Source organism: Schistocerca piceifrons, chromosome 9 (assembly GCF_021461385.2).
Source record: "Schistocerca piceifrons isolate TAMUIC-IGC-003096 chromosome 9, iqSchPice1.1, whole genome shotgun sequence".
Lineage (NCBI taxonomy): Eukaryota > Metazoa > Arthropoda > Insecta > Orthoptera > Acrididae > Schistocerca > Schistocerca piceifrons.
The window spans coordinates 152626287-152639082 of NC_060146.1; the positions used below are offsets into that span (position 1 = coordinate 152626287).

The following is a 12796-nucleotide window of genomic DNA, read 5'->3' on the forward strand; positions in this document are numbered from 1 at the left end:
ATACAGTCTCGGTGTTTTGAGTCTCCGAATTATGCGTTTCCCATAAATCCGAGCCTCGTAAAATAAACAAACTGAAATAAAGTAACTATTGTACAGAGTATCGGTCTTTGATCCGTTACCCCCACTCACTCATAGCACACCACCTATTTATTTGTTCACAAGCAAACCTTTTGTGGAAAGTGGTGCTTTAGGTTTGTCACTGTCGGTACAGTACAGTGCTGTGTTTTGTTTTGTTTGCTGATTGTTTGACTTCTAAAAAGAGTGCTATAACAAAGAAAAGAAACGATCTGACAAAGGAGAAACAATAAAAAATTTCTTCTCGAATGCAGTGTTAGTGAAGTTACTCTTGGTGCCTGGCGAAGAAACGACCTTAAGGATACAGGGTACTTTTCCGGTTCAATATTATGTAAAAATCAAAACCTATTTCTTTCAGGCACTGTTTATAATGTATATGTTTAACAGATTTTTTGTTGATGTCAGGTACTGCAGCACACTTTCTAAACAAATTAGAAGTAATTTGAATATTTTTGAATCTGCTTAGGGTTATTTAAAAAAATACAAAGAAATTGATGCAACTTTTTTTTTCCAAAACGCTTCCTCAAAATTGAAGTATCCTTTAATCCAATGTTATACATTTGAAGGAGACCAAATTTTTACCAGATATGCATAACATGATGGCTGAGTTACTAGACCTATTTAATTCCACCTATTATGTATATTACAAAGGAAAAACAATATCACATCTTACATTTTAATTTTTATAACTTTTTACCAGTAGAAGTGTTATTTTTTCTATAATTTAGTTGATTCTGCAATAAAGCTTAGGTCTACTACATAAGTATGGACTATTGCAAGTTACAGAAAAAAATTAGAACACTGCTTTATAAACTTTAGGAAATATTTGTACCTGAATTCTGAAAAATACAACTTGTGGGAAATTGCGAATGAAGATAGGAGTCCATTTAAACTGTGCCTCAGAACATTCCTGAAGCATCATAGCCTTCATCCTGCAGCAAAAACACACACACACACACACACACACACACACACACACACACACACACTTGATTTCATCTGCTACAACAATAGACAATTTTATCGTAGATTCGATAAAACCATTCCAAACTAGCTCTCTGGGATGAACCCCATGGTTATCAGGCGAATACCGGAACTATAAATCCCTTCCCAGTCATTCCAATTTGGGACTCCCTCTGCCCCAAATCCCAGTCTTGTGGCGCATATAGCTCAAAAAATGGTCTATGAGGGTCCTTAGATAGGTAAGATACACATTATTATGGCAGGCCAAGTGACTTTTGGTGGTTTGATTTGGGGGAGGGGACCAAATAGCGGGGTCATTCGTCCCATCGGATTAGAGAAGGATGTGAAGGAAGTTGGCTGTGTCCTTTCAAAGAAGCCTGAAGCGATTTAGGAAAGTCACAGAAAACCTGATCAGGATTGCCGGACGCAGGTTTGAAGCGTCGTCCTACCGAATGCTAATCCAGTCTGCTAACCACTGCGCCACCACGCTCTGCGAGTGACTTTTACTGAATGCCGCACTGCACATCAAATTGGCACAGATACATGACTCTCTTTTTTAAACTAGTTACCAAGTCTCTGCAAACCACGGTTGGAACTTTCTGCTAATCGGTAAAGTCCTCGACAATAGAAATCGGTTGCTTTTCGAGAATCGCTGTGTGTTGGTCCTCATCGTTAGGAAATCTGTTCTCCCTGCCCCCCCCCCCCCCGTCCCCCTCCCCCCCACCCCTCCCTCGGTATCTTAACGAAAAGATGAGATGGAAATTGCATATTACATATTACAAGTTCTGAGATTTTCCGACTATCATCATTTACTCCGTGTGGACTTGGCACTGTTTCAGTATGGCTGGCCGCGACATTGAATTTGGTCCATATACTCCTTGTGTGTAGTTTAGACGTTTTGCCCTCAAGAGTCGTGCTGTCTCGTGTACTTCAAGTCTCGAGTTCGTTTCCAGTCGCCGCGCCATTTCACTCGCTCAGAGCGATGCACCTACTATGCACTGAACAGCCAAAGAAACTGGTACACCTACCTAACATCGTGTTGGGCCGCTGCCAGCACGCAGAAGTGCCGCAACACGACGTGGCACGGACTCGACTAATACGAGGACTGTCCAGAAAGTAAGTTACGATTGATCGCGAAATGGAAACGACATGAAAATCCGATAAAGCTTTGCAAAGATGTGTTGGACAGTGTCTCTAGTATGACTCTAGGTTGAATTATGTCGCTCTTTTCATTCCTGAGCTCTTAGTGAGTGCGTAAAGATGTTATAGAAAATAGTGTCTCCAGCCAAGTACGAGGGCCTGGTGAGAATTTTCCCCTGAAGCTATGCAACCAACATTACATAACTGTCGTGCGGTTTCTTCTTCAAGACAATTCTGGGCCTCATTCTGCAGGGGCAATGAAGCTGTTCCTGCATCGTTTCAATTGGAAATGTTTGGTTACCCACAATACAGCCCGTAATTGTCTCCCACTGAGTTTCATCTCTGCTCAAACGAACCGCTGGCTATGAAGCCAACATTTTGGCACAGACAACAAGCTTTAGGCCAGCGTAGAGAATTGGCGGAAAGCACTGGTGGCTGCCTTCTATGATGAGGGTATTGGAAAGTTTGTACAACGCTACGACGAATGTCTGAGTCAGAACGGCGACTACGTAGAGAAGTAGCTGAAAGGTGTAGCTAACTGTTACAAATGAAACATTTCTGATTTTCACTGTGATTTTCATTTCGCGATCAATCGTAACTCACTTTCTGGACAGCCCTCGTATCAGAACTAGTGCTGGAGGGAATTGATACGTTGCAAGGTGCTGTTCGGGAGAGATCTCCACCCCCTCGTATTCTTACGGATTTATGGACAGCCCTGCAGGATTCATGGTATCAGTTCCCTCCAGGACATCAATGATGTTCCTTTGAATGGTTTGCTCGCTGACAGTTGTTCATGGCCCAGCGTTGAAATCTGCAGTAATTTTCGGAAGTGTTGCATTTCTGCCACGTTGAACGATTCTCTTCAGTCGTCGTTGGTCCCGTTCTTGCAGCGAGATTTAATGTTTTACCTGGTTCCTGATATTCACGGTACACTCGTGAAATGGTCATACGGGAAAGTCCGCACTTCATCGACACCTCGGAGATGCTGTGTCCCATCGCTTGCGTGCTGCTTGTAACACCACGTTCAACCTCACTTAAATCTTGATAACCTGCCACTGTAGCAGCAGTAACCGATCTAACAACTGCGCCCGACACTTGCTGTCGTATTCTGTACTAGAATACGGATGCCTAGACCAGTTCATTTGGTGCATCAGTGTATGTACCGCAGGAGAACCTTGTCTGCAGGAAGCCCGTAACATGTACTCTCTTCTGACAAGGCGAACTGGTATTAGGGCTGGGAGACAAGTGTAACTTACTTTCTGATGTGCTAAGGGCAACATCCGTCCCAGCTCTCACAGATAGGGAATGGACGATGTGGAAAGAAAAGAACGAAAAACACATTGTGCAGGTTGCCAGTCTTTGCCGCTGGCTTATGTAAGCGTACAGCAACACGCCAAAGTTCCTATCGCACTTCTCGATTTTTTAAAAATTCGTTAGGACTGGAAACTTTTTTGGCATAGGAGCTTGGAACAAACAATATTTTTGTTGCAGTTCTATATGTTAGGCTCTGCACTAAATGCTTTTCCCCATTTATACATGTTGTTTTTGAGCACTTTTTAAATTGCATTTTATGTATTATTGTAATTATTTCTCATATTTTGCTTAAATTTTACCGTTGCTATCGCTGACTGATTAGTAATTATGTGTGTAAACACAGGTTCCTAAGTGTTTAGAGAGAATGAACAGTAAGACGTGAATGTATGATTCTTACTCAATATTTTAACCAATGTTCAAGCGGCAAAATTTCGTGATCGTACATAATGCACATTCTCCATTTCGTAATTCATCGGTAAACACATACCCCGGATCCTTAAGAGATTCGAACTCCCATGTACAAAAAGCTTGAAACGTCTGATTACTTTACAAATGAGTGAATGTATTAAATATTTGTTGTTAAGGAGGTAAACGAGAAAAAGTTAGGAAAGTTTTGAAGTTTGTTGCGAAACGCTAACTGAAATTTCAAATACTGGGAGAATATGGTGTGGCTCATTTTCGTGGTGTGAGTTACTCTGTATCGAGACGTATACGCAGTTTCCAACTATAATGCTGATCTCGCTATGTTAAACTTTCAACATCTAAATCTATATTGTGCGTGGCAGAGGGTGCGTCCTAAAGTACCAGTTACTACGATATCTTCCCGTTCCATTCACGTATGGAGCACGGGAAGAATGATTCTTTAAATACCTCTACGTGTGCTTTATTAACCCAGTCTTGTCCTTATGGTCCCTATGTGTGAGATGTGTAGGAGGTTGTAGTATATTCATAGAGTCATAATTTAAAAACGGTTCTTGAAACTTTGTAAACAACTTTCTTGGGGTAATTTACGTCCGTCTTTACGCATCCACCAGTTCAGTTTCTTCAGCACCATCTTGACGCTCTCCCGCGGGTCAAACAAACCCGTGACCATTCGTGTACCGCTTTCCTGTATACTTCAGTACCCCCTGTTACAGTCCTATTTGTACAGGTCCCAACACTTGAGCAGTATTCTAGGATGGGCCGCACGAGTAATTTGTAAGCTACCTCCTTTGTAGACTAGTTTCATTTCCCTAGTATTCTACCAATAAACCAGTCTACCACCCGCTTTATCCACCACTGAGCATATATGAACGTTCCATTACATATTCAATCTAAGTGTTAGATCCATCGTTTATGAGCGGATTATGAAGTACACTACTGGGCATTAAAATTGCTACACCAAGAAGAAATGCAGATGATAAACGGGTATTCATTGGACAAATATATTATACTAGAACTGACATGTGATTACATCTTCACGCAATTTGGGTGCATAGATCCTGAGAAATCAGTACCCAGAACAACCACCTCTGGCCGTGATAACGGCCTTGATACGCCTGGGCATTGAGTCAAACAGAGCTTGGATGGCGTGTACAGGTATAGCTGCCCATGCAGCTTCAACACGATACCACAGTTCATCAAGAGTAGTGACTGGCGTATTGTGACGAGCCAGTTGCTCGGCCACCATTAACCAGACGTTTTCAATTGCTGAGAGATCTGGAGAATTTGCTGGCCAGGACAGCAGTCGAACATTTTCTGTATCCAGAAAGCCCCGTACAGGACCTGCAACATGCGATCGTGCACTATCCTGCTGAAATGTAAAGTTTCGCAGGGATCGAATGAAGGGTAGAGCCACGGGTCGTAACACATCTGAAATGTAACGTCCACTGTTCAAAGTGCCGCCAATGCGAACAAGAGGTGACCGGGACATGTAACCAATGGCACCCCATACCATCATGCCAGTATGGCGATGACGAATACACGCTTCCAATGTGCGTCCACCGCGATGTCACCAGACACGGATGCGACCATCATGATGCTGGAAACAGAACCTGGATTCATCCGAAACGTCATTGTTTTGCCATTCGTGCATCCAGGTTCGTCGTTGAGCACACCATCGCAGGCACTCCTGTTTGTGATGCAGCGTCAAGGATAACCGCAGCCGTGGTCTCCGAGATGATAGTCCGTGCTGCTGCAAACGTCGTCGAACTGTTCGTGGAGATGGTTGTTGTCTTCCAAACGTCTCCATCTGTTGACTCAGGGATCGAGACGTGGCTGCACGATCCGTTACAGCCATGTGGATAAGATACCTGTCATTTCGACTGCTAGTGATACGAGGCCGTTGGGATCCAGCACGGCGTTCCGTATTACCCTCCTGAACCCAGCGATTCCATATTCTGCTTACAGTCATTGGATATCGACCAACGCGAGCAGCAATGTTGCGATACGATAAACCGCAATCGCGACATGCTACAATCCGACTTTTATCAAAGTCGGAAAGGTGATGGTACGCATTTCTCCTCCTTAAACGAGGCACCACAACAACGTTTCACCAGGTAACGCCGGTCAACTGGTGTAGCGATTTTAATGGCCAGTAGTGTATTTTAACTTCTTTGATTCTGTTAATGATTACATAAAATTCTGACATTCAAATTTCCTGCCCGTTGAAGCCATTAGACAGATATTGAAACTGGTTATCCATTTGGTTATAGGCGTAGATATGAAATAACTACTATGTACCTACTATGTACTCGTACGTTCTAATCATCGGGGGCCTTGATATCCTACAGTGTAGTACCTCGGCAAAAACCTTACGTAATTAACAATTAATTGGACAATAATTTCCTTTCTTATTAGGGGGTTCGACAGTAACATATTTAAATGTCTGAAATATGACAGAGATGTATTAAACCTTTGTTGAGGCATGGCTGACTAAACGAGAACTGCTGTATGTTGTGTTTGTGTTCTTCATAACGTTAACTTTCTTTTCTTTTACAGCTTCGAATTTTATTGATTTGAGTTAGGGCAGCGTTGGGGCTACTACGTAGCATCTATCGATGAATTTATAACAAACTGTTTCGGTTTTTCTTCACTGGTTCTTGCTCTAAGGGTACAATGATGGGTGTATACACTATGTTATTGGCGACAAAAGACCTTTTTTTGGTACAGACTGTAAGGCAGGTCCAAAAATGGTTCAAATGGCTCTAAGCACTATGGAACTTAACACATAAGGTCATCAGTCCCCTAGAACATAGAACTACTTGAACCTAACTAACCTAAGGACATCACACACATCCATGCCCGAGGCAGGATTCTAATCTGCGACCGTAGCAGCAGCGCGGTTCCAGACTGAAGCGCCAAGAACCGCTCGGCCACAGCGGCCGGCGCAGGTTGACTAATTTATGGTGATATGTGCTTACCGCCTTCATATCTTCATAGCTGTAAAAGAGGACGTTTGGCTCGTTCCTGATGTTCCAGAAGTCTAGGACATGAGTCCAGAAAGGGTTGTACATCGCTGAAAGCAGGTAACACCACACATCATAAAGATGCATTTAACATAAGGACAATAAATACAACAGATTTAAGTCTGAAGAGGAGAAAATGACACTTTTTAATTAAATGTAGATTGCACTGCTATAGGTTATGTAACAAATACAAAATTCCTAGGAATGAACAATGATAAGTCAGTTGAAGTGGAAGGAACACAGAAAGGTACTTTCAAACTGAATGCCTACAGAATACTATGTATGGCTCTAATCTGTCCTCACACTGAACGTGGGCATGAAAGTCGACGAGTTTTGTGACGTCAAAATGTGGAATTTCGCGTTGTGGAGCATTCCCGAAGCGTGGAAGCCAGCATCAGAAGCGTCTAATTTTCTGGTCGTGGAGGGGAATGTGGACTATGAGATGTATGATCACTTCCTTAGCAGACGTCATACTGGATTACTTTGGTTGCAGTTGAAACCTGTATTTCGCGGATTTTATTTTAAAATGTATTTAGAATGGTGACAATTTTTTTTTTGTTTTGCTATAGGGCTACTACGGAACCTATGAACTTCCTGTACAGGTGTGTCTCATTCAACAATTTCGCTACAAGGAGCGCTGTGTGATTTACATCGTCCCGCCAGGAGAAAACTCAGCTTGTTGTGTGGTTAGCAGAAACCAAATCACTGATTACTGTGCACAGAAAGTTTGTGTTCCATCATGGAAAGAAAGCACCTGATGTCAATTCATGGATGGAAACTTTTTTATCAACGGGGTCGGTTCAGAAACGGACAAGCAGCGGCAGACCATCTGTTGCGGATGAGACTGTGCAGGCTGCTCAAGTCGCACGTGCGGAGCCGCCACAGGAGTCAAGTAGACAAGCTTCACGTGAGCTTTAAGTGATAAAAAGTGCAGTGCGCAAAATGTTTCGCAAAGATCTTAAATTGTATGCCTACAAGGTACAAATTGTTCAGGCATTTGCAACCAGATGATCACCCAAATCGTGAACAATTTGCGATGGACATGCTGATCCGTTTCGTTGAGGGCTACGATTTATTGAAGCGTGTTTGGTTTTCCGATGCGGCTATATTTCACGTTTGTACCAGCGATAATGCCCGGATCTGGGGATCAGAAAATCCTTATGGCGAATGAGAATACATCAACGACAGTGCAAAGCTTAATGTGTGTGTATGTCAATGTGTGATCGAGTGGTTGACCCGTGTTTCTTCCTCGAAAGCAATGTATGTGGATATATTTACCGAAGTATGTTGGTGAATTATGCTGTTCCCCAGCTACAGGATATGCTAGATACCATTGTCTTTTAGCAAGTTGGCATTCCGCCTCATTCGGCTCTAAAAGCCCTCTATTTTTTGTTATTGAAATCTTCCGCAACAGGCGGTTGGCAGAGACGACCCAATTCCATGGCCCCCCAAAGTCACTTGACATTACCTTCTCAGGTTTATTTCTTTTGGGGTCCGTGAAAGATTATAAAAAACAGTGGTATCCGATACTGTGACATTGCAACAACGCATCAGACTTGCCGCTGGCACAATATTACGGAGACATGGCTTAGCCACAGCCTGGGGGATATTTCCAGAATGAGATATTCGTTCTGCAGCGGAGTGTGTGTGAGTCGTGCTTGGGTAACTCAGTTGGTAGAGCACTTGCTAGTGAAAGGCAAAGGTCCCGAGTTCGAGTCTCGGTCCGGCACACAGTTTTAATCTGCCAGGAAGTTTCATATCAGCGCACACTCCGCTACATGTTGCAGCATGTGTGGCAAGCGATTGAATTCCGGCTTGATGCGAGGGTTGGAACCTTAATAGTGGCAACTATTTATTTACAGCTCGTAGAAAGTAGATACATGTTTCAAAGTTTTACTGACCTTCAAAGTAGTCACCAGCATTGTGTATAACCCGTTGCCAACAATGTGGAAGTCGTAGGATACCCTCAGCAGTGCCAGTTGTGTTGACAGTTCGAGCGGCGCGGTCTATTGCCCGACCAATTTGTAGCTCTATTGCGCGACCAATTTGTAGCAGTTCTGAAGCGAATGCCGTGAAGTGTTTCCTTCAGTTTAGAAATCGAGTTGAACTCACGAGGGCTTAAGTCAGGGGAGTGCAGTAGGTGATATAGCACTTACCAGCCCCATCAGTCAAACAAATCAGTAACAGCTTGCACTGTATGTGCTTGAGCATTGTCTTGCAAAATGATGGTCAGATCCTGCAGAAAGCGTCATCACTGAAGTCTCTAAGCTGATCGTAGATTGTGTTCCAAAAATGAACAGCATAGAGACAGAAGTGATGACACTTTCTGCAGGACCCCTAATGTCAGCACGCAGAAGTGCCGCAACACGACGTGGCATGGACTCGACTAATGTCTGAAGTAGTGCTGGAGGCAACTGACACCATGAATCCTGCAGCGCTGTTCATAAATTTGTAAGAGTACGAGGGGGTGGAGATCTCTTCTGAACAGCACGTTGCAAGGCATCCCAGATATGCTCAATAATGTTCATGTCTGAGGAGTTTGGTGGCCAGCGGAACAATGTTCCTCTAGCTGCTGTGTAGCAATTCTGGACGTATGGGGTTCGCATTGTCCTGTTGGAATTTCCCAAGTCCATCGGAATGCACAATGCACAATTGACATCAATGGGTGCAGGTGACCAGACAGGATGCTTACGTATGTTTCACCTGTCAGAGTCGTATCTAGACGTATCAGGTGTCCCATATCAAACTTCTTGGCAGATTAAAACTGTGTGCCGGACCGAGACTCGAACTCGGGACCTTTGCCTTTCGCGGGGAAGTGCTCTACCAACTGAGCTACCCAAGCACGACTCACGCCCCGTCCACACAGCTTTACTTCCGCCAGTACCTCGTCTCCTACTTTCCAAACTTCACAGAAGCTCTCCTGCGAACCTTGCAGAACCAGCACTCCTGGAAGAAAGTATATTTCGGAGACATGGCTTAGCCACAGCCTGGGGGATGTTTCCAAAATGAGATATTCTCTCTGCAGCGGAGTGTGTGTGAGTCGTGCTTGGGGAACTCAATTGGTAGAGCACTTGCCAGTGAAAGGCAAAGGTCCCGAGTTCGAGTCTCGGTCCGGCACACAGTTTTAATCTGCCAGGAAGTTTCATATCAGCGCACACTCCGCTACAGAGTGAAAATCTCATCTGTCCCATATCACTCCAACTGCACACGCCTGACACCATTACTGAGCCTCCACCAGCTTGAACAGTCCCCTGCTGACATGTGGCGTCCATGGATTCATGAGGTTGCCTCCATATCTCTACATGTCCATCCGCTCGATACAATTTGAAAGGAGACTCGTCCGACCAGGCAACATGCTTTCAATCATCAACAGTCCAATGGTAGTGTTAACGAACCCAGGCTAGGCGTAAAGCTTTGTGCTGTGCAGTCAACAAGGGTATACGATTGGGGCTTCGGGTCCGAAAGCCCATATCGATGATGTTTCGTTGAATTGTTGTCACACTGACACGTGTCGATGGCCCAGCATTGAAATCTGCAATGATCTTCGGAGTGGTTGCACTTTGTCACGTTGAAAGATTCTGTTTAGTCGTCGTTGGTCCCGTTTTTCCGGGATCTTTTTCCGGCCGCAGTGATGTCGGAGATTTGATGTTTTACCAGATTACCGGTATTCACGGTACACTCGTGAAATGGTCGTACGAGAAAATCACTTCATCGCTACATCGGAAATGCTGTGTCCCATCGGTCGTGCGCCGACTGTAACACCACTTGTTGTCTTACATAGGCGTTGCCGACGACAGCGCGGCATTCTGTCTGTTTACATATCTCTGTATTTGAACGTGTTTCTTTGCGGCTACAGTGTATTAATCCTGCTCGCTTTGTGCAAAGCGAGGAGGCTAACCTCCACAAGTAAACTCAAGACAGACAAATGTCAGTTACTGCGCTACAGGGAACGTGCAGTTTCTCGCTTTATTGGTCAGCTGAAACTATCCACATACTGGATATAAGAACTGATGGATTACCTATCGATGTACAGTCCTGGTTGACACCTGGTTACACAGTATAGAGAAGACAGGCAGATTCCAAACGAAAAAAGCGTGATAGGAAGAAAAAATAAGAGCAAATAAAAATGTCAAAACAATGATGAAAACGACGTTGCAAAGGATTAGATAAAAATAGATTTAAAATGATTAATTGATAAAAAATTAAATCCAAAAATTTTGAAAACATCTGATGATCTTCCACTCAGCAGTAATGTATAGGGTGGGGCAAACAGAAATGGCCCAGACGAACTGACACGACTGGGCGTGAATGTATGCGTACAACCACAGCCTGTGACGCGCACACGACATGTACGCGCGCCATGTGATGCACACCGTTTCAGAGCAGAGTTCGGGCTGTCAAGAGTGGGTTGAAATGGATGATGGTACTCACATTGAAGCAGCGGTGGTTGTTTTAAGTTATGTGACAACAAAGTCGTGGAAACGGTGTGGTCACTTGTTTGCTGAGAAGTTTAATGGTGTCAAAGTGGTAGCAAAGAGTGTCGTGCAAACGCTTTGTCCGAAAATGATGTCAGACAGGATCTGTTTTGAGCAAGTCAAAAAACATTTCTAAATGTGCCCGCACACCAGAGAATGTGCCTGCAGTTCACCAGAAAATGCTTCAGAGTCCTGCCAAATCAATACGATACCTCTTGCAAGAGAATGGCGTATCACATCGATCGTGCAGATGAATACTTCACCTGGACCTGCTCGTGTTTCCCTATCGAGTGCCTGTTGTTCGTACATAAAACCAGCAGATTCTCCTCAGCGCCTCCAGTTCTGTGAGTGGCTGTTCGCTGAGATAACAATGAATGGCTTGGTCATGGATCTGATCTTTATGTTTGATTAAGTTTGGTTTCACCTGAGTGGTTATGTCTACTCACAGAACCACAAGTTTTGGGCAGCGGTGAATCCGCATACCTTCCACGAAACACCACTGCATGATCAGAAAGTTGAGGTTTCGTGTGCACTATCTGCACACTCCACTATTGGCCCCATGTTCTTTCATCAGACACAGAGTTTAGCGAGTTACATTGCCAGCCATTTGAAACCACTGGCAACTTTAAAGGAGGAGGGAAAGACCTACAGTTACTTCCAACAGGATGGAGCAGCTGTCCATACAGCGAGCCAAACCTTGGAACACATTTACACGATCTTCGAGTCTGATAGAGTAGTTAGCAGAAATCAGTCTGGTCACGGCCCTAGCTGGCCATCCAGGTCACCTGATCTCTCTAAGATGTCTATCTGACCGTCCAGATCACGTGATCTGTCTAAGGTGTCTAGCTGGCCGTGACCAGACCAGTCTAAGGTGTCTAGCTGGCCATCCAGCTAACCTGATCTGTCTAAGGTGTCTAGGTGGCCATCCAGCTAACCTGATCTGTCTAAGGTGTCTAGCTGGCTATCCAGGGTACCTGATCAGTCTAAGGTGTCTAGCTGGCCATCCAGGTCACCTGATCTGTCTAAGGTGTTTAGCTGGCCATCCAGGGTACCTGATCAGTCTAAGGTGTCTAGCTGGCTGTCCAGGTCACCTGATCTGTCTAAGGTGTCTAGCTGGCCATCCAGGTCACCTGATCTGTCTAAGGTGTCTAGCTGGCCATCCAAGGTACCTGATCAGTCTAAGGTGTCCAGCTGGCCATCCAGGTCACCTGATCTGTCTAAGGTGTCTAGCTGGCCATCCAGGGTACCTGATCAGTCTAAGGTGTCTAGCTGGCTGTCCAGGTCACCTGATCTGTCTAAGGTGTCTAGCTGGCCATCCAGGTCACCTGATCCGTCTAAGGTGTCTAGCTGGCCATCCAGGGTACCTGATCAGTCTAAGGTGTC

The 12796-nt window shown here is 44.5% G+C and overlaps 1 protein-coding gene across 1 annotated transcript in view; it reads right to left on the bottom strand.

Moving 5' to 3' along the window:
* LOC124716778 (luciferin sulfotransferase-like) overlaps positions 1-12796 on the bottom strand; it is an 87635-nt gene that overhangs the window by 5271 nt on the left and 69568 nt on the right. Inside the window, exon 5 of the mRNA XM_047243326.1 lies at positions 6894-6988. Within this exon, the coding sequence (XP_047099282.1) occupies positions 6894-6988 (95 nt within the window). The remainder of the gene's footprint in view (positions 1-6893; positions 6989-12796) is intronic.